The 21761-nt window shown below is 32.3% G+C and overlaps 1 protein-coding gene across 7 annotated transcripts in view; it reads right to left on the bottom strand.

Moving 5' to 3' along the window:
- Nucleotides 1-9073: 9073 nt before the first annotated feature.
- The window catches only part of LOC134684924 (A disintegrin and metalloproteinase with thrombospondin motifs adt-1-like), a 31675-nt gene continuing 18987 nt past the window's right edge, over nucleotides 9074-21761 (bottom strand). Inside the window, exons 11-21 of one of the 7 annotated variants that reach the window (XM_063544245.1) lie at nucleotides 19305-19496; nucleotides 18089-18280; nucleotides 17389-17580; nucleotides 16930-17121; nucleotides 16233-16424; nucleotides 14407-14598; nucleotides 12797-12988; nucleotides 12138-12335; nucleotides 11612-11659; nucleotides 10519-10606; nucleotides 9074-9900 (exon numbers count right to left, since the gene is read on the bottom strand). In XM_063544245.1, the coding sequence (XP_063400315.1) occupies nucleotides 9549-9900; nucleotides 10519-10606; nucleotides 11612-11659; nucleotides 12138-12335; nucleotides 12797-12988; nucleotides 14407-14598; nucleotides 16233-16424; nucleotides 16930-17121; nucleotides 17389-17580; nucleotides 18089-18280; nucleotides 19305-19496 (2030 nt within the window). In that variant the 3' untranslated portion in view covers nucleotides 9074-9548. The remainder of the gene's footprint in view (nucleotides 9901-10518; nucleotides 10607-11611; nucleotides 11660-12137; nucleotides 12336-12796; nucleotides 12989-14406; nucleotides 14599-16232; nucleotides 16425-16929; nucleotides 17122-17388; nucleotides 17581-18088; nucleotides 18281-19304; nucleotides 19497-21761) is intronic. The other 6 variants (XM_063544260.1, XM_063544267.1, XM_063544253.1 and 3 more) reach the window with 6 other exon arrangements.

Here is a 21761-nt window from a genome sequence, read left to right as displayed (position 1 = left end):
GGTAAGATAAATTCGTTACATAGTGCGCCAGTGGCCTAATACGATATATAATGTGGTCAGTAAATATCTTATTAGGTCACTAACACACTATGTAACTAATATTATTACTCAAACAAGTCTGAAAAATAATGCAATTTGATTATTATATAAAATAGTTGAAGTAATTTAATTGACTGTCCATCCGGAGATACTTAACCGAGTCTCATCCCTTTGAATATCACATGTCAGGAAATTGTTCATTAATAAGTTGACAATAAAAAGTACATAAATGTACTAAAGTATGAAGATCGCTACTTTTAGATTTTTTAATATTTTTCATTTCAGAGCCGTTTAAAGCTAACTATGCGTTATAGATTTTTTAATTGCGTGAGGGACTTCTACGTAATTTGATATCCACATCTTCTTGTTTCTATACCAAAACTCGTTTGATAACTATAAATCACAGAATCTTCAGTAATAAGTAATAATTGCACTCAAACGGCTAATCAGAAATACATCTTAGTTTACTGAACATTCTTGCTGGCTACAATTATCTCTATCTATAAAAAAAACTTGGCCCAGTAGTTTCAGTGGAAAATGTTAGTTATTTGCAAATTTTATGAAAATTGTTAAAAATTGACTATAAAGGACAATAACTCCTTAGGGGGTTAATTGTTCATTTTGGTCATGTTGACTTATTTTAAGGTCTTACTTTGCTGTACATTATTGCTGTTTACAGTTTATCTCTATCTATAATAACATTCAAAATAATAAAAAACGGCAAAATTTCCTTAAAATTACCAATTCAGGGGCAACAACCTAACAACGGGTTGTCCGATCAATCTGAAAATTTCAGGGCAGATAGATCTTGACCTGATTTACAATTTAACCCCGTCAGATTTGCTCTAAATGCTTTGGTTTTTGAGTTATAAGCCAAAACCTACATTTTACCCCTATGTTCTATTTTTAGCTTTGCAGCCATCTTGGTTAGATGGCGGGGTCATCAGACACATTTTTCAAACAAGATACCCAAAAGATAGTTGTGATTAAGTTTGGATTAATTTGGCCCAGTAGTTTCAGAGGAGAAGATTTTTGTAAAAGATTACTAAGATTTACGAAAAATGGTTAAAAATTGACTATTAAGGGCAATAACTCCTAAAGGGGTCAACTGACCATTTCGGTCAAGTTGACTTATTTGTAAATCTTACTTTGCTGAACATTATTGCTGTTTACAGTTTATCTCTATCTATAATAATATTCAAGATAATAACCAAAAACAGCAAAATTTCCTTAAAATTACCATCTCAGGGGCAGCAACCAAACAACGGGTTGTCCGATTCATCTAAAAATTTTAGGGCAGATAGGTCTTAACCTGATAAACAATTTTAACTCGTCAGATTTGCTCTAAATGCTCTGGTTTTTGAGTTATAAGCCAAAAACTGCATTTTACACCTATGTTCTATTTTTAGCCTTGGCGGCCATCTTGGTTGGTTGGCCGGGTCACGCCACATATTTTTTAAACTAGATACCCCATTGAAGATTGTGGCCAAGTTTGGTTCAATTTGGCCAAGTAGTTTCAGAGGAGAAGATTTTTGTAAAAGCTAACGACGACGGACGACGACGGACGACGGACGCCAAGTGATGAGAAAAGCTCACTTGGCCCTTCGGGCCAGGTGAACTAAAAAAGAGCACTAGCTGTCAAATTCATCTTTAATGATTTGACTATAATTCTCATATTTGATATATAACATACTTAAACGTATATCTCAATTACAAAAAGTTTAAATCAAATAGTCAAAAATTGCAGAGACTAGATAACATTTATTAATATTTCGCATGAATTTTTTTCTCTATTCATCATCTTATTTATCGTCGAGATAACCGAAGAATGCCAATTGTCATATAATCCAAATTAACAAAAAATAACAGAAAGCGAACACGTCCAATTGAATTTGTCTAGGTCTGCTTGGTATCTAATGGTAGGTTAAAAACATAGGCACTTGTCTCTGAACAAAATTAACCTATGTACGTTAATATAATATAATAACCAAAGTACATTACTCGTTTGTTTGCAAACGACCACCCTGTCACGAACTTCAATTGTATTGCGACTTTGTGGCAGTCTTTCCCACTACACCTTGTTATGTCGTAAAAATACATTGAACTATCTGCAAAACGGTGTAAAACGGAATCATTCGTAACAGGCCTTCAACGGATACAAACGTAATTTCATCTTGTTAGAGTTGTTATAACAAATCTGGTAAACAGTCTAATTCAGTAGGTCACATTCATGAAAGGGAAGGGGATTGTAGTTAAGACGTAAGGAACTAATTCGATATTATCTGTGAAACGGTTATACCATAACGGTCAACCAACTCGTGATGGCGTCCGTGAAATTTACGAAGGGATGATTTCAACTTCACATTTAGAACTCTTGGTTTAATAGCTTCCTTGTGAGCAGTAACCCTCTATCAAGAAAATCATGATACGAAATACAAGCACGGGAATATCGTATCAATTTGGAGATATATACCCCGTATGCAGGTGCTGCTAGAATGTTGCTACCCAGAAAATTCACAATTGGAAAGCTGACATAATCTTTTTTGTCGAAAAGTTTTGTTTTCAACCGATCCTCATTGTCAATTTCTAGATGTAAGTCAAGATATGAGGCCGACTTAACTGTATCTGTTGTATCCTTTATCTCTAGTTCTATGGGATAGATGCGATCAACATAGCCACCAAATTTTGAATCATTTAGCGAGATAACATCATCTATATAGCGGGAAGTAAAGTTAAAGGACATTGCTAACTTCTTATCTTTCTTCCTAAGAAGTTCCTGTATGAAGTCAGCCTCATTATAATAAAGAAACAAGTCGGCAAGAAGAGGGGCACAATATGTTCCCATTGGAATGCCGACAGTCTGTCCTCCGAACGTAACAAATATGTTAAAATTGAGAATGGAAATGGGGAATATGTGAAAGAGACAACAACCTGACCATAGAACAGACAACAGCAGACGGTCACCTATATGTCTTCAATGCAGCGAGAAATTCCCGCACCCGCAGGCGTCCCTCAGCCGGCCCCTAAACAAATATATATACTAGTTCAGTGATTATGAACGCCATACTAAACTCCAAATTACACACAAGAAACTAAAATTAAAAATAATACAAGACTAACAAAGGCCAGAGGCTCCTGACTTGGGACAGGCGCAAAAATGCGGCGGGGTTAAACATGTTTATGAGATCTCAACCCTCAATGTTGTCAATCAAGAAATCAAGCATCTTGATAATGTCAGTTTGAGCATAAGCTGTTAAATTCGTCTACACTGATTTGATTCAAGTTTCGATATTTGATTTATAACATACTGTATGTTTTTCTATGTTGTGATGTTATGCTATTGTTTCAGAAAAAGGGAGAAGGTTTGGGCCCATTAAAACGTTTAATCCCGCTGCAAATGTTTGCACCTGTCCTAAGTCAGGAATCTGATGTACAGTAGTTGTCGTTTGTTTATGTAATATATACGTGTTTCTCGTTTCTCGTTTTGTTTATATAGATTAGACCGTTGGTTTTCCCGTTTGAATGGTTTTACACTAGTAATTTTGGGGCCCTTTATAGCTTGTTGTTCGGTGTGAGCCAAGGCTCCGTGTTGAAGGCCGTACTTTAACCTATAATGGTTTAATTTTTAAATTGTTATTTGGATGGAGAGTTGTCTCATTGGCACTCACACCACATCTTCCTATATCTATGTGACGTATATCTCAATTAGAAAAATTCTAAAATAAACAATTAACAATGCATGCACTCGATAATATGTATCAACGTTTTGTGTTTATTTTTGTCTAGACGACGTCATCTCATTAACTATCGAAATTACCTCCGAAAACTGCCGACGGTCATATAAAATATATTAACATGAATATGAATATAAACAGGTGCAACTAAATTGTTCTATGTCTGTTTGGTTCCTTATTGTAGATTAAAAAGCATGTTTATTATCGTTTTTATCTGTATAAGAATGATTTTATTGTGGAACAAATAAGTCAAACAAATCCTTCATCATTGATTCACTTTCCATGTTGACATTCTTTTGCTTTTATAAGCTAATTATATTGAGTAACCCAACTCGAGCTACGGGGTTAAATTAAAGGATACGGATTCAGTGAGGTTGAATTATTCACTTGCAAGTGAATTATTCACCTACGATGGTTTGTTTTATCTAATTTTGAAAACATTTAACCAAATTGGCTGCTTCAAGCGATTAAGAATTTCACTCTATCACTTCCATTAATGATTGAACACAATTAAATCATATTTCTTTTTTTTATATCTCGTTGCTAAATAAATGCTCCTTTGAATTCTCATTTTTTTTACCGAAATTGTCATAATCATCATGTTAGTTATTTAGTAGCTATCATATTCATACAAAATTATCGTTAGTCGTCGGGTTGTTTTCTCTACAATTCGTCTTATATAGCAATTTTAATGCAGCTTTTCAAAAAAATTTATCATAAATATTGTTTATTGTTAGGCATATTAAATATTTTAATGAATTCAGTTTATATTTTGGGAAAGGTTACATTTTGCGTTACACTTGACAGATTTTACACTTTCCTTTTTTTCTGGAATTTCATGATAAAAATCTTTGTTTGATTACATAAAATGGTTATTTAGGTTATGAACTTTTGTCAGTTTCCGTAAACATTTATGTTTGATATGATTGCAAAAGTTTCTGTTATCGGAGATTTAATGATAATAACTTAGTTTTTTCCTTAAATACTTGTGTCTTATGGTAATATTTGTCAGTTTCCTTATATTATCTTTTTATTGATTTTTATATCGCAATGACAAAATTAAAATATACATGTCGGACGGAAGGATCTGCTTCTCCTTCAGGAGTACCTGAGGTCATCATGAGGTTTTCTATTTTGTGTTTTGTACATTTATTTTCCTTTCGTTTTGATGCGTTTTAGCTGTTAATTTAGCTATTTGATAAGGAACTTTCCGTTTGAAATTTTCCTTGGAGCTTGGTATCTTTGTTATTTTTCATATATTGACAATTACTAGTACTTAAAATATTAAGACAGTTTATTAAGCAATATGCTCAGCAGATGAAAATAATCCACAACAAGAATTAAATGGACGAGTCTTCTGCAGACGAAACGTGTCTCTGACGTACAAATTTTAATCTTGGTATCTTTGAGTTCATATATTATCTCTTAATCTTTCAGAAGTACCGTAGTCTCTCCAGTATTCTTTACTTTGGGACTATCATGAATGGTATATTCTAATTGAAAATAATTAGTTTATCAAATTCAACTTCAACTTAGTTTTTGACTCCCTCAGTCAAAGATATACCTTTGTAATAAACAATTCAGTTTTTGCCCATGTGGTTTGGTGTGGTTTTAAATAAATGTTGATTTCTATTTTCGATGTGTAACTAAGGAAGGTTATTTCAGATCAAGCGCACAATGTGAAAGGACATCTGAAATATGTTTATTATAACTGTAACAAAGCTGATGTAGCAATTAGTGAACTTTTCTTTCTTATGTTGTACTGTTATACCACTGTCTAAGGTTAGGGGGAAGGTTGGGACCCCGCTAACATTTTTAACCCCGCCACATTATTTATGTATGTGCCTGTCCCCAGTCAGGAGCCTTTAATTCAGTGGTTGTCGTTTGTTTATGTGTGACATATTTGTTTTTCGTTCATTCTTTTATATAAATAAGACCGTTAGTTTTCTCGTTTGAATTGTTTTACATTGTCATATCGCGGCCTTTTATAGCTGACTATGCGGTATGGGCTTTGCTCATTGTTGAAGGCCGTGCGGTGACCTATAGTTGTTAATGTCTGTGTCATTTTGGTCTCTTGTGGACAGTTTTTTCATTGGCAATCATACCACATCTTCTTTTTTATATTTTCGAACACTTTTATATTACTACCAAGTCGTTTTTGCCTCGGTTATTAGACTGTCAATATACGTTTGCATATCTGCAACCTGACTGATGACACATTTGATGGACTGTCAGTATACGTTCATATAGCTGCAACCTGAATAACTCCACTGTTAATGGACTGTCAGTATACCTGTATATAGCTGCAACGTGAAGGTTTCCGCTGTTAGTAAACTTTCTGTATGATTCATGTAGCTCCAACCTGACTAGCGTCGCTGTTTATAGACTGTTAGCATACGTTTATATTACATCCACGTGGTTCATTCAAATGATACTAAAATGAAGAAAGACATTTTCAAACTAGAAAATAAGGGTTAATAGTAATTGGGGATAACAAAATCACACTATAGATTCAAAGTACCAAGTGTACTGAGTATCATGTAACTCAGTTTCTGACATTAAATTAAGAAAAATATCAACTCTTGTATGCATCGAACTATGATAATAAACTGATACGTCAGTTTTAAAATAGTTACCGCAAAAATTGCATATGTTTTGAATACAAAGAAATACAACGTTGATTTACTGATGGTATGGATATTAATGTATAAAGAATGACAACTCTTTACTAACAAACATGTTATATTTTGTAGCAATGCTTCATTTATATTCTCAGTCTTTAAGACCTAGAGGGAACGGAAGAGGATCTTTTGATATCACCAATCTTAAATTAATTAAATATCATTTCAAAATTGGGCTTTAAACATTGCATATAGGATATTATCTATCATAAATGTTTACTCTAAGGTAAAGAGGAAGATATTTTCAAGAATCATTTAAAAAAATGACATGACCAACATTGAGCACAACCAACAGATTTCATTAATAAGAGTTGTTGTTGTTGTTTTATAAATCACTTTTTATACGTTTTTCTGCACAGCTTTTTTAAATAAAAGATAAACTCTTTCTTGTTTCTGACGTATTTAATTATGAGCCTGGTACATTTTGATAGCTGTTTCTCTGTCCTGTATGTTCTCCAATTTATTTGTATTGTAGTCCTGTAATGTAATTTTGTCATTTTAATGTTATATACAACATTGTCATAAAACCGGGAGGTTTGGCTAGCCGCAAAACAAGGTTCAACCCAAAATTTGTTCTTAAAAATTGCCATTGTTATATTATAGTTCGTTTCTGTGTGTGTTGTATTTTAGTGTTGTGTTTCTGTTTTGTCATTGTTCTCCTCTGTCCAGCGCAATAGACAACTCGACCAACTAGGCTAAAACATTATCATTCGATAGTCGAGTAATGTCTTTCCTCGTCGGCTTTATTACCGTATTACTGTAGTAACACCGTACATGATGTATAGTGGCAAGTAGAATATCTTCCCTAGATTGCAGATCAGCTGCATAGATACATGTATTTCAAACTTGATGTTCAAGTATTCAAAGACCTTCATGCTATATCATGACACAAGTAATTTTGTTGCACTTTTAATACAAGAGAACAAAGAAAAGGGTATTACTAATCAAAAAACGCTTTGCCAGTCAAAAAAAAGTCATACTGTAGAACAAGGCATTAACTTATTACAGTAAAATAATGTCATCGTGTAAGTCGTTGAACTTTTTGATTTTTAGGCCAAACACTGAACTAGTGCATTGTAACCAAAAAATTAAAAATCTTTCAATTAAACTCGCTCAGTGTCTTGATATGTTTTTAAACTGTAAATAGAAAATGGCATCACAGTGATCACATGATTGCCTCATACTGACAATTGATTACAATCCAGCGTTCATCTTACCCTTTATCTTTTTTATGTTCGGTCTTAACATTATTGATATATGCAATGTCGATATCTGTATTGACATTGAACATGTATGATATTAACACTGATGCATTATCAAGGCAAACAATAAAATAGTCTTGCAACTTTTGAAAACTTGTCTAAAAATTCAATATTAACAACCTTTCAATGCATATGGCAAAGTACTGTTTTTTTTTATCAATTTACAATCTTGAGACATAGTTTAAGCAAAGCTATGGTGCCCTTCTGGTGACAGTCACTATTTGTTATCTATTAATCATGTGTTTCTTTGTCTTATACGTTCTCCTATTTATTTGTATTGTAGTCCTGTAATATTATGTTGTCATGTCAATGTTATAGTTAACATTGCCATTAAAGTGCAAGGTTTTGCATGCCACAAAACCAGGTTCAACCCACCATTTTTATCCTGAAAAATGTCCTGTACCAAGTCAGGAAAATGGCCATTGTTATATCATAGTTCGTTTCTGTGTGTGTAACATTTTAACGTTGTGTTTCCGTTGTGTCGTTTGTTTTCTCTTATATTTGAGTGTGAATTCACATTACTATAAGACGTGTCACGGTACTTTTCTATCCCAAATTCATGTATTTGGTTTTGATGTTATATTTGTTATTCTCATCTGATTTTGTCTAATGCTTAGTCCGTTTCTGTGTGTTTTACATTTTAATGTTGTGTCGTTGTTCTCCTCTTATATCTTATTAGTTTCCCTCAGTTTGAGTTTGGTACCCTAATTTTGTTTTTTGTCCATAGATTTACGAGTTTTGAACAGCGGTATACTACTGTTGCCTTTATTCATAAAGAAAGAAAACCAACGCACAAAGTGGCTTCAATATAACCGGCAAACAGCTTAAGCCTTACGAAGAAAAAGCAGATAAGTTTGATTGGTTCTGTATTTCGCATATGCCCGCTTCAATTAGATAGGAAATGAATGGATACAGTTTATACCATGTCAAAGCTCAACTTTAAAAAAAAAATATGATCCTTTAACGATGGAGTCAGTTTACCTGCAATTTACAGACATTTTCCTTCACGGTCCCTCAGCATATTTTACTTCTTCGGGTCAATTATGTGTCGCGTTGCAAAATAATTATCAAGATAAAATAAGAATTAGTTCTACTCTAACTGCGAAACGAATAAGATATGATCACGTAAACGTGTAACATTAGAAATACTGGGGTCTTTTCAATTACTATTATTTAACTTCATGTATGACTGATGGCGACTTTACATAATAGGTTGATATCCTAATGAAGGTTAACCGAGGAAAGCGCTTCTAACGCATGGAATTTATAATGTATTGTTTTCATTTTTCTTGAATAATGTCCAAAATGTTAAAACAAATATATTAAGTTAGGAAATAGCTGAAAAAATTACAAAACAATCAGTGGTTACCTGTTATCTCTTAATCAATCAGGTAATACATGTAATTACTAAATTGATAAGTAGTTACAGGTATTTACTGGATTGTTTACTTATTACATGTAATTCATAATTTCATCTTTTTACTGTAACATATACATTCATTGTAGTAGCATAGCATATTTCATAGATATAGGAAGATGTGGTGTGAGTGCCAATGAGACAACTCTCCATCCAAATAACAATTCAAAAAGTAAACCATTATAGGTTAAAGTACGGCCTTCATACATTTATTGCCAATGCATGTTAAAAAAAAGTAATCGAGGACTTAACTGATCATATTCTCAATGTGCCTAATAGGGTCAAACAAAGGTATATTATCTAGAAAATAAAAAAATACGTATAAACCCATAGCATTTACAGCAAAATAACAAAATGTCATACCAAATTATCTACACAATGATGAATACAAGTACGATTCGCGAATACAGGCTATTTAAAAGTTTTTAAATGTATGAAATTCGTTTGATGCATTTTTGGTACAACTTTCATCCAATGGCTCTCGAACAACACTGTCACATTCTTCATAGTGATCGCTCTCCTCGACATATGTATCGTAATGGTCTTCATCCTCTCTAGCATAGCCGTAGTGTTCAGTATCAGTATTAGCACTGCAAATAAGCTTATTGTCCATGTCTGTATATCGTTCCTCTTCCTCTTCCATTTCATCTGTAATTTGTTTTGCTTCCAAATTACATGTTAATTTTGTGTCTTCACAAATTGCATTATCTTCACCTGGCGTCATGTATGTTGTATTCTGGAAGTTATATGTCTTTAATGATATTGAACTGGAAAAAAGAAAAGACAATAGTTCTGGAACAAATGCTTGTAAAGAATGTTTCTCATATCATTTATGATTTTTGGTAATGTCAACTTTGAAGGTCATAACTACAGTAAGGCACTTTTCTGCCATGGAAATTGAGGTGATTATAATACAGTTGACTATCTCATCTTGTTTATAAGAATAAGTATATCATTCATTTTATATACTTCAGTTGCCTAAAATGAAAAATACTTCTTATCATCCACCTCTATTATTTATATGTGTCACGCAACAACATAAAATCGTAATTGCGCTTTGCGTAGTCCATTCATGATAAAAACTTGAGGTTCCAAGGAGATTCCATGAAATACTTGTGTTACATTGAATCAATAACAGTTTTAATCATAAACAGTTTCATAGGATTTATAAATTTGAAACCAAAAAATAAAAATAAAAATAATTAAGGGGAGTAGAAAGTTTCGATTATTTTTTTATCTAAATGCAACATTCACGACGAAACAAGCCAATTACCGCAAACCTCTATGTTGCGAACACCGCTGTTATTAAAAAGGACTGCGATTAAATGGTAATTTAAATACTATCCCAGTCATTTTTAATTCCTTGATGAATTGACATAGCCTACCTCCTCCTCCTCTTCCTAACAATCACACAAACAATTATAACACACAATATCAGCAACAATGCTCCTGGTATTATACCATAGTAAAGAGCTAAAATATATAATAGACAAATTAAACTTATTACACAACTACGAGTAACATAAGTCATTTAAATGATATCCTAATTAAAATTGAGAATTGAAATGGGGAATATGTCCGAGAAAACAACCTAATCAAAAAGCAAGATAACAGCGAAGGCCACTGATGTGTCTAAATGTCTATTTCTATATCTCTTCTTTTTAAGGATGTTAGTATCAATTGAAAAACATTTAAAGATAATGGTTCTATTTTCTTTTATATTGTATTTCTCTTATTCTACGGAACTTTATACCTTTCTGAACCCATTGTATAAACAAATTTAATCAACGTGTGGTTGCCGGTGATCTCAGAAAATGATTGGATGAATTTAAGGGTCATAAGCTTCATCGACTCACTGGATGAATCAAAATATGCTAACAGGTGTTACTGAAATTAACAATTTTCTAGAATGTGGAAGGCACTCGAAGGGAAAAAGTTGAAAATTTCTTTTTTTTAATTAGAGAAACAGATCGTTACAAAGTTATTCGCGGATTAATGGAGTTATCCAAACTCGATAGTTAAATTATCAATTTTAAAGTCCTCGGACTTTTTAACTATCTCGATTTGATAAATCCGATAATTATATATAATTCACTGGTATTAATGTAAGAATCTATGTGTATATCCATTTAAGATATTCCTTACGAAATGCGTGATATTTTATATGAACATCAACTATCAATTGAGTTATTGTGTTATTCAGATGATTTAAATCCGTTCTCAGGTGTAAATTTTTTTTGCCTTACCGTCTTAATGATACCTTGACCTTATCTATAGCAATTAGAAACAGACATGCAAATTGGCTTTCAACTGTATGCATTAAATTAGTAAAACAAAGATTAATTACGATATAAAGTTAGTTTTTTTTTTAAATGTGAAAATGTACTAATATCTTATTTCAAATTGAAATTACCTCTATTCAATTTAAACATTATATATTGATATATTTATCTTATACTTCTACCGGTTACTTTATACCTTTCTTAAACATCTCTGATGATAGTATCTTTGACACGTCTGAAATCTCTGAAAATATTAAAATGAAAGACTATATTCTAAAGTCCCTCTTTTGTATTAAGTGTATGCATTTATCATAAAACTATTTTGACTAACTCTAAGACTGATGTGTACATACATACAGGTAAATTCTCTTGTAGAAATATAACTGAGCATGATCTATCAATTATTATTCTTCAGTTGCTAGTTTCAGTGCACGTCATACTGTTGGCATATAGATGTAAGGGGATAGGAACTAGAATATTGGTATAATAGTTCATGCATTCTATTATTCATTCGATTACATTCTTATATCTTAACCACAGATTTATTTTCTTGATATTGCGGGATTTCAATTGAAAATTGTTGTGATCTATCACTATCAGAATATTAGTTATCAGAAAATAATGTACTTAATAAATTGTTCTTGTCTTGTCTTATCTTGGCTTACTGTCTAATATTGAGAACGTAATGGTCCAGTATTAGTTCATAAAATGGCATATTGTACCTATTGCTTTACATCGTTGTTTGTTACAATTTCCTTTTTGTTGGTCTATATCATCTCCCGAACAATTCATTCCACCAAACATAGGTTCTGGATTTTCACATGTTCTGTTTCTATATCGACTATAGAATCCGCCACCACACGTGACATTACATGTATCCCATGACGACCACTCACTATAGTCTGTCCAATTACCATCCACTGAAAAAAAGTAGATTAGAAATATATAGTTTACAGTTAAACTAAATTGATAATATTGTAAAGGTTTGTTCCTTTGCAACCCTTTAAAATAATTTATCTACTGCCTTATACTTTTTGAGTCGTATTCATTCTTCTAAATTGGAGATTTTGTGTCGTTCGTGTTATCATGGCACATCACAGTACACTAAAAATACGAACATTATTAATGTTTCCTTCTTTATATCATAAGGAAGCATATGTAAATCCACATTTCTTAAAAAAAATAGCCCTTGTTTCATGGGGTAGCATTGTCCTAAATTTTCAAGGTCACTGCAACTGTACATTTTGTCATGGTACTCTGATATAAAGTTGTTTTAATCAGTCTTTTTTTTTCTCTCCTGGATTTCAGTTTTTGTCAACTTCCTTTCCTTTTCTTCAGGTTTGTTTGATATTCTTTAACGATTATTATTCCTTATACTAACATGGACAATGATGAGTATTACAAACTCCGCCTTCTCCATCGGTCGTATTCCCAGTACATTCCAAACCATCAAACTTTGGCTGTGGATTTGTACAGGATCTTGATCTGGTTCTATATTTCAATCCTCCATTACACTCTTTTGAACAATTTCCCCATTGACCCCATTCAGTGTACTGTGACCATCCACCGTTTACTAAAATAAATATACATTGACTTTGTAACTGATGACTATTCGTCAACGTCAGATTTTAAAAATACTCTATTAATATGTTTAAACGTATTGCACAAGATACAGAAGTTGTCCTAAAGTTTTGTCATATAATAACGTATTTACGGAATTTGTACTATCTATTGTGTGATATTGATTTAGAAGTTGTCTATTTTGAAACAGCAATCATCTCTATCTGTTACCGTTCTATTACAGCTAAAAATTGCTTCAAAATTTCGTCGACACTTCCAATTTTCTTTCAATAATATTGTTGACACAAAAACGTAAGAAAAGAGAGTCAGACGATACAAAAAGGAATTTAAGAATTATAAGTAAATGAAAAAGAGACACACCCATGATTGAAATACTACGAAAAAAAAAATTGTCTTCAAATTACTACACAGATACCTTCGCAACAGGAATATTATGAAAACACCAGAGATCTGAGGTTCTTCGAAGCGTAAACTTCGTAAGTGGCACCAGTACCCTTCCGAAGCACCTGAGATCACCCCTAGTTTTTTGTGGGGTTCGTGTTGCTTATTCTTTAGCAAAATTTAGTTTTCTATGCTGTGTCATTTGTACTATAGTTTGTCTGTTTGTCTTTTTCATTTTTAGCCATGGCGTTGTCAGTTTATTTTCGATTTATTAGTTTGACTGTCCCTTTGGCATCTTTCGTCCCTCCTTTGTCTTACTACTTGCAAGTTAAAAATCGGTGTTAAATCGCATTCGTAGATGTAAAAATCGAAGAAAAGAATACGGCATTGTAACCACAAAAATATGAACATGCCTTTCTGGCATTTTTGGCTGCTTACAAAAAAAAGTAAAATCACAAAATTTCTGAACTCAGGGAAGAATCCAATCGGAAAGTCCATAATCACATGGCAAAATCAAATGACAACACACATCAAAAACGAATGGACAAGAACTGCCATATTCCTGACTTGGAACAGGCATTTCCAAATGTAGAAAATGGTGAATTAAACCTATTTTTGAAGCGCTAAACCGCACTTTGATGACAGTCTCATCCGATTCCGTTATACTTACAATGATGCGTGAATTAAATAGACATAATAAATAAAATAGTCAAAATATGGGTACAGCAGTCATCATCGTGTAACAATTTTAAAACGGACAATTTAACAGAACACAAACGGAATAGTATTGACTTTGAAAATATAAATATCGGCTACAGAAGTATACCGATGTTCAAATCACGAAAATGAAAGGAAGTTAAAAGTCAATATAGCAAAGAAAACAAAAATTTATGTTAGAAGGGATAGTATAGAATATTCAAATAATCTCTCTCTCTCTCTCTCTCTCTCTCTCTCTCTCTCTCTCTCTCTCTCTCTCTCTCTCTCTCTCTCTCTCGGGGTATTGTAAGTATAATTAACCGTATTACTTACTTGGACAAAATAATGTATTACAATCAGTGGTTATATTTTGCACTACATTTCCAATACATTGTTTTCCGTCATATTTTGGTGCCGGATTTGTGCAGGTCCTATTCCTGATTCTGGACTTTTGACCACCACCACATGTAACATTACATAACGACCATAAACTCCAGTTTCCATAGGACGACCATCCGCCGTCGACTGCAAGAAAATAAAGATAAAATTATCAAAGGCGTGTTTTCCCCGTATTCTCTACATTCAGAAGATAATTAATGGTAAGCACTTTAGCTCTGTTTATATTGTATATGATGGTTAGAGTACAATAGATTATTTAAAAAAATGATGTTTTGACCCATTGAATTAATTCTTTAAAACTCACTTCGTGCATTGTGTGTATTCAATTATCAAATACAAACAACTTTTACCCCATTTTTGAACATTCTGGAACCATACCTATGATCATACAGATTAAAAATGCAAACGGGACCTTCCAAAAAAAGTGAAAGAAGTAAATATACTATACTTTCGGCTTCATAAAATGTTTTTTTAAGATGACCATAGCGGTTTATAGCAAAATCTTTCGGCATATTAGGTCTCAACGCTCTTCAAATTCGTACTATATATGGCCTGTTTGATATTTTACTTCGAGCGTTACTGATGAGTCTTTTGACGATGAAGTGCATGTTTGGTGTACAAAATGTTTATTTCCTATGATGCGTCTATTATATCTTTTTAAATTTTTTAAATTTTTATAATTGAACAGTTTACTCCAAAATTAATACTTAAATGAATATGTAAATTCATGGAATAGTATTGTTAATCAGAAAAATATTTCTTTTGTTCTTTATTATAGCAATTGATTCTTGTTTTCTTTGCCTGAGCGTTTTGCAAGCTGAAATCTATCTAAAATTCATATTCTGAAGGAAATTGACACCTAAAACATTTGTTAACATGCAAAAAAGGTATTCAACTATAACATTTCATAAATAATCTTGTACTTGTTTTCCTTATCATGATACAATCTCTATCACTAAATACATGTAATGTGAATAACTGAAGAAATAGAAAGAATCCTCAGAATTAGAAAGAACCAACAGAAATAGAAAGAACCAACAGAAATACAAAGTTGGTTAATAGATTGCAAAATCTTATTGCCTATATATCAACGGAAACAATAGAAGCGCTCTTAGATTATCAAAACATTCTTAATATTTAATTTCTGAACGAAACCTTTTTCAAAATAGGACTTTGTTTTTCAATTTTGTAAATGTTCAAAATAAGGTACTCTTAATTTGTTATGTTTTTTGGCGGAATTTCTCAATTGTCTGGGCTTCAAAACATGTTTGGTCAAAATCTTAGAAATATTTCATCTATTTAGAACAAAGATTGATGCATGTTTTCCCTATTGACTATTTGGGAGTCAACGAAGTGGCTAGTATTATATGTAATATCATGTACACACTATGACCAACAGTATTGGTTATACTATGATATTATTCTTTATAGCATTATGTCGACGTTTTTAATATGAAATCCTTGAGCATGAAATCAATATGACAGTAGTGTACTTGTGTTTAGTGCTTCAATTGAAATTGTGCAATTATACTGAAACTATTGTATATCTAAAAAAAATTGAGGTAGATCCCTGAAAAAAGCATTAAGATGACAATGTTTGTCTCTTATGCATTATTCTATAGAATGATGATTTTACAACTTTTAAAGTTTGTCAAGAAATCTTAACTTTATAAGAATAATGTAAATATGAATTGTAGTGGTAAGAGCAATACAGACTGAAGTGGCAATGTATCTCTAATATAATCAAATATTGCTATTACTTGGGCAATGCAATGTGTTGCAGTCAGATGTTGTATTTTCCGTTGCATTTCCTGTGCATTGCATTCCTCCATATTGTGGTACAGGATTGGAACACGTTCTATTCCTTATTCTTATCTTTTCACCACCACCACATGTTAAGCTACATGAGAACCAAGAACTCCAAATTCCAAATGATGACCACTCGCCATTTACTTCAATGAAATAAGTATTTATATGAAGGCGACAGTATTTTTCCAATGACCAAATCCCGTCAAACAAATTAGAAGAGACAACTTAAGGTAACAGGCAAAATATGAGGAAATTAAATGAACCCCGAAAAAAGTGAGGTTAGATGCGTCGACAGGGTAAGCGCTTCTTGTATGTAGGATTACTTTATTTAAAAACACAAAACATGGTCCATTTTTTACTGATTTTCTTTATTTGAAATTTGTAGAATATTCTATTGTCTTCCTCATTTGAGGCGGCGCAGGGTAGTAACATTTGCAGACCCCGATAAAGAAATGTTGTACGTGTTGATATATATCAGATGAAGTTAAACTAATATATAACTGGCTATGATCAGAGAAATGTTTGATTATGTAGAAAATAAAGAGAACACCTTTTAAAAGTTAATCAATATGCGTATTTTATCTTTGATGTCTTATTTTTATTTAATCATTTATCTTTATTTGCTGTGACGAAAAAATGTGTTATTACTTGGACATTGGATAATATTGCAGTCAGAAGTAGTATTTTCCGTAGCATATCCAATGCACTGTTTTCCACCATAATGTGGTTTAGGATTTGAACACGTCCTATTCCTGCTTCTTGTTTTTTCACCACTACCACACGTTGAACTACATAACGACCAAGAACTCCAAATTCCTAATGATGACCACCCACCATCAACTTCAATGAAATATTTATAAAGATTAAGACAAAAGTTGTTAGTCTTTAAGATTTTACACGGATTCCTTGGTCTTCCTCATTTATGCTAGTTAGTTACGAAGATATTCAAGAAACATAAATACGTGAAGTTCAGATGACAAGAACATACAGTTTATTTCGCTGTGATAAAAACAAAAAAAGATTAATGATTCAATTATTCATTTATAGCTTTTCATTTTTAAAATCAGTAAATTGTTGGATTGTTACAATAATTAAATATGACTTTACTTGGACAAGGTAACAAGTTGCAGTCAGTAGACGTATTTTCCGTGTCATTTCCGATGCACTGATTCCCGCCATGTTTTGGTACAGGGTTTGAACATGTCCTATTCCTACTTCTTGACCTTTTACCACCACCACAACCTACACTACATAACGACCAAGTACTCCAAATTCCAAAGGACGACCATCCACCATCAACTTTAATAAAATATATATTTTAAACTTTCAAATGAAGTAATACATGGGCTGAGTTTTGTTTAGTTAGCTTTTAATTTATTTAATATTCATTAAACAACACAAAATGTATATTATATTACTCTAATTTGGAAATAAATTCCTAAAGTGACTAAATGCAGCATTTTTAAACTTCAAATTATCTATGATGAGTTGTGTTCATGTGTCGAACTTCATCTGATAGAATAAATCAGCTGATGTTGTTCATATTCTATTTTTGTTGGTTATATTTGAATGAATGTATTACATATTATTTCATATTAGATAAAACCAAGTTATCATCTATAAGAAATATCAAATGCATGTGAAATTGTTTTAGGGGAAATCAGATATTAACATACTGTTTCACAACAAATAAATTTTCGTATTTCTTTGTATATGTCAAACACATATCGATTTCTCGTTTGAAAATTTTTTGTTTTATAAATTTATAGTATAGTTGTATTCTACAATTAAGATGTAAAGTAATTACTTTGACATTGATAATTATTGCAGTCAGAAGAAGTATTTTCTAGAGCATTTCCATTGCACTGTTTTCCACCATAGTTTGGTACAGGATTTGAACATGTTCTACTTCTGTTTCTCGACTTTTTACCACCACCACAAGTTACACTACATACAGACCACGAACTCCAACCACCGTATAACGACCACCCACCATCAACTTTAATTAATTGTATGGAAAAAATTATAACATAGATATAGGAAGATGTGGTATGAATGCCAATGAGACAACACTCCATCCAAGTAACAAGAAACGAGAAACACGTATGAACTACATAAACAGACGACAACTACTGTGCATCAGATTCCTGACTTAGGACAGGTGCAAACATTTGCAGCGGAATTAAACGTTTTAATGCTAATAATGGTACCAAACCTTCTCCCTTTTCTGAAACAATAGTATAACATCACAACATAGAAATACACACTAAGAAATATCAGTTGGAAGGTTTCACTCAATCAATACAACAAAATTCAATAAACAAATCATGTCCGAATATTACAACATTATAGGGGTATGGAAATTTTCGTATCTCATATTTATCTTCCTTTCTTATCAATATGGCTTTTAAAATGTATTTGTTCTCAGAATTGAAGAAAGACTTCTAAGTTCCAATGACAAAATAATATATAATTCTAGTTATACATGTATCGTGTAATTGTCTCTTAACTACACAATGTATAGTGAAATGATTTGTTCATCATTAATGCAATTTATTTTCTTACACCTTTTATATCCGACCATATGCTGTGTTTCTCTCATTGCTGGATGCCGTACTACTTACATCCATTTCATTTGAATTTTGATGGATGAGTTGCTCATTGGCAATAATCCCAAAAAACGCGAGTCGGGTTCTTAACAAACATAAGGTTGAATTTGTAATTGTTTTATATGCTGTTCATGATTTGTAGATTATCATAGCACTTTAGATGCACACATTTTTTGAAGTTTCATTTTTTTCAAATGAGGTACTTTATATCAACATTTTTCTTACTTATACTCTACATTTATTGAAACTACATATACATTGAAAATGAACATCATTGACTTGTTTGATTTACGTTCTACCGTAAAAAAAAATTCCTTTCTTTTATATTCAAAAAGATGTAAAATCTTATTTTCGCCGACTGACCAAAAATTGAAATGGACTATACATTGGAATTATAATAAAATATAAATTTACTTGGACAAGGTAGCAAGTTGCAGTCAGAAGTAACATTTTCCACTTCATTTCCAGTGCAGTGGTTCCCGCCATATTTGGGTACAGGATTGGAACACGACCTATTTCTACTTCTTGACTTTACACCTCCACCACAAGTTACACTACATACAGACCAAGAACTCCATTCATCGTAGGATGACCATCCACCGTCAACTTTAATAAATAATATTGATATAGTTATCAATGGATGAATTTCTGAATAATACAGTAACTGACTATTAGCAAGAACTATTCATTGTTTTACATTTTCATAGGTGCTGTTTGGGTAAAAGTACGTGTTCGTCTTTCAATATGTGTTAGAAAGGGAAATAGGTATCTAAATATACAGGTTATGATTATCGATTGCAAAACAGAAGTGCATATTTCGTTGAAGATAATAGAAGAAAATAGGTTTAAAAGATTCCAGGTTTGTGTGTTCCAAAATGTTGGGATGATGTAGAGCTAATAAAAATTAGGTTACTTTACAACTTGCATTTTAAAACTGCTCTTAAAATAAAAAAATGTCCACAATATTGAAGAGACTACTTAGTTTCTTTTGAACACCAATCTTTTAATTCAGGGGCCTGTTTGTCGAAGCACTCTTAGGAGTAAGACCAACTTAGGACATATGTTAGTCCTAAGTGGGTTTATCACACATGTCGCAACTTGGGAAAATTCTAGAAATAATCTTAACTTTAGTGTACCAATTAAGTGTCTTTAGATGGTTTTAGGATGGTCCTAACGTTAGAATATATTTAGGATGGTTATCTTTTAAACAAATATGGCCTGTATCGGTTCTTTTTCATTTTTATAGCGGAGCACCTGAGATCACCCCTAGTTTTTGGTGGGGTTGATGTTGCTTATTCTTTAGTTTTCTATGTTGTGTCATGTGTATCAATGTTTGTCTGTTTATCTTTTTCATTTTTAACCATGCCGTTGTCAGTTTATTTTTGATTTATGAGATTGACTGTCCCTCTGGTATCTTTTGTCCCTCTTTTTGAAGTACTCAGTATTTATATGAAAGATGCACGATATTTGCCTTTGAACTTTTAAGTATGAAACCGTGACACTTCAAATTGAGCTCATTCAAGGCATATAGTGATATCTATTTTACCGATCTCATATTCAATTTTAACTATTTACAATTAGTTTGTTCAATTCTTATATGAAACGAAATTATATTTTTTGTCTACTGTTTTGTTTCACAGAGTTTAAATGTACAATTATAACAGTGTATGTAAAGTGCGGATCCTAAAATATCATTTTCACTGTATATGCCATAAATTTCTGATGTAGAATGATAAATTAACAGACCATTATTTAAATGTATATGTTTAGAAATAAATAATACTAGTAAGACAATGTAAGAGATGCGAACGGGGTTTCTCGCGCCTGAAGCCATCCAGCTGTAAAATATATACCGAAATTGGTGAATATTTAGGACATTTCACGAACAGATCGTGCAGGTGATTAAAAACTAGCAGGTAACATGTTGTTGCAGAAAAATATTCATTTCAACACAATTATTAAAGTTGTATAAGGTAGAATAGGTTTTGTCATTCAGTTTCTTCATATTGAACTCACTATGATGCTTTCTTTATGCGAGTCATGTTACTGTCGAAAATTGATACTATACTTTCAGTTTCACTGTAGAGCGATTCATTAGTATTGTATATGCTGTTCATTTGCACTATATGAACTTTATTTTTTTTCTTTAAAAGTCTTTATTTAGCCGATTGCTCAAACAATAGATAAAGTAAGAGAAGGATTTGATAAAGTTTAACTTGCGGAGGAAAGTTTGATTAACACTTTAATAAATTCAATAGAAATAACATTTATTTCAAATGTATTCCATTTAATTTCTTATAAATCGTAGGGATCTTCATCCTTGGTTTTATTTATCCATTTCCATGACACGTCATCACTAATTACGTACATCTTGATATAGATTAAGTCGTTGTTTTTTTCGTTTGAAAGGTTTTACACTGGGGCCCTTTCTAACTTGCTCGGTGTGAGCCAAGACTCCATGTTGAAGACCGTATTTTGACCATTAACGGTCTACTTTTATAAATTGTGACTCGGATAGAGAGTTGTCTCATTGTCACATATGACATCTTCTTATATCTATCTATGGCTCATATCGAAACGGGATGGGATAAAAAGGTATAAAAAAACACACACTGCTTTTCGAATATATTTATAATGGGCTTGATAAGAGTGTTGTCAAATCGTACAATTTTGCCTAACCAGTTACTCGGATAGTCGTTCCACCGATTAACCGGTTAACCGGTAGTTTTAGTTCATGTTTGAGAGCCTTACCTATGGTACACTACGAATGTTCTTTTTCATAATACGATGAAATTAAAAAAAAAAAGAGAATGGAAATGGGGAATATGCCAAAGAGCAGATAACAGCCGAAGGCCACCCAGGAGTCTTCAA

This window comes from Mytilus trossulus, chromosome 1 (genome assembly GCF_036588685.1).
Source record: "Mytilus trossulus isolate FHL-02 chromosome 1, PNRI_Mtr1.1.1.hap1, whole genome shotgun sequence".
Taxonomy (NCBI): Eukaryota; Metazoa; Mollusca; class Bivalvia; order Mytilida; family Mytilidae; genus Mytilus; species Mytilus trossulus.
This window is presented reverse-complemented; position numbering and strand designations above follow the sequence as displayed.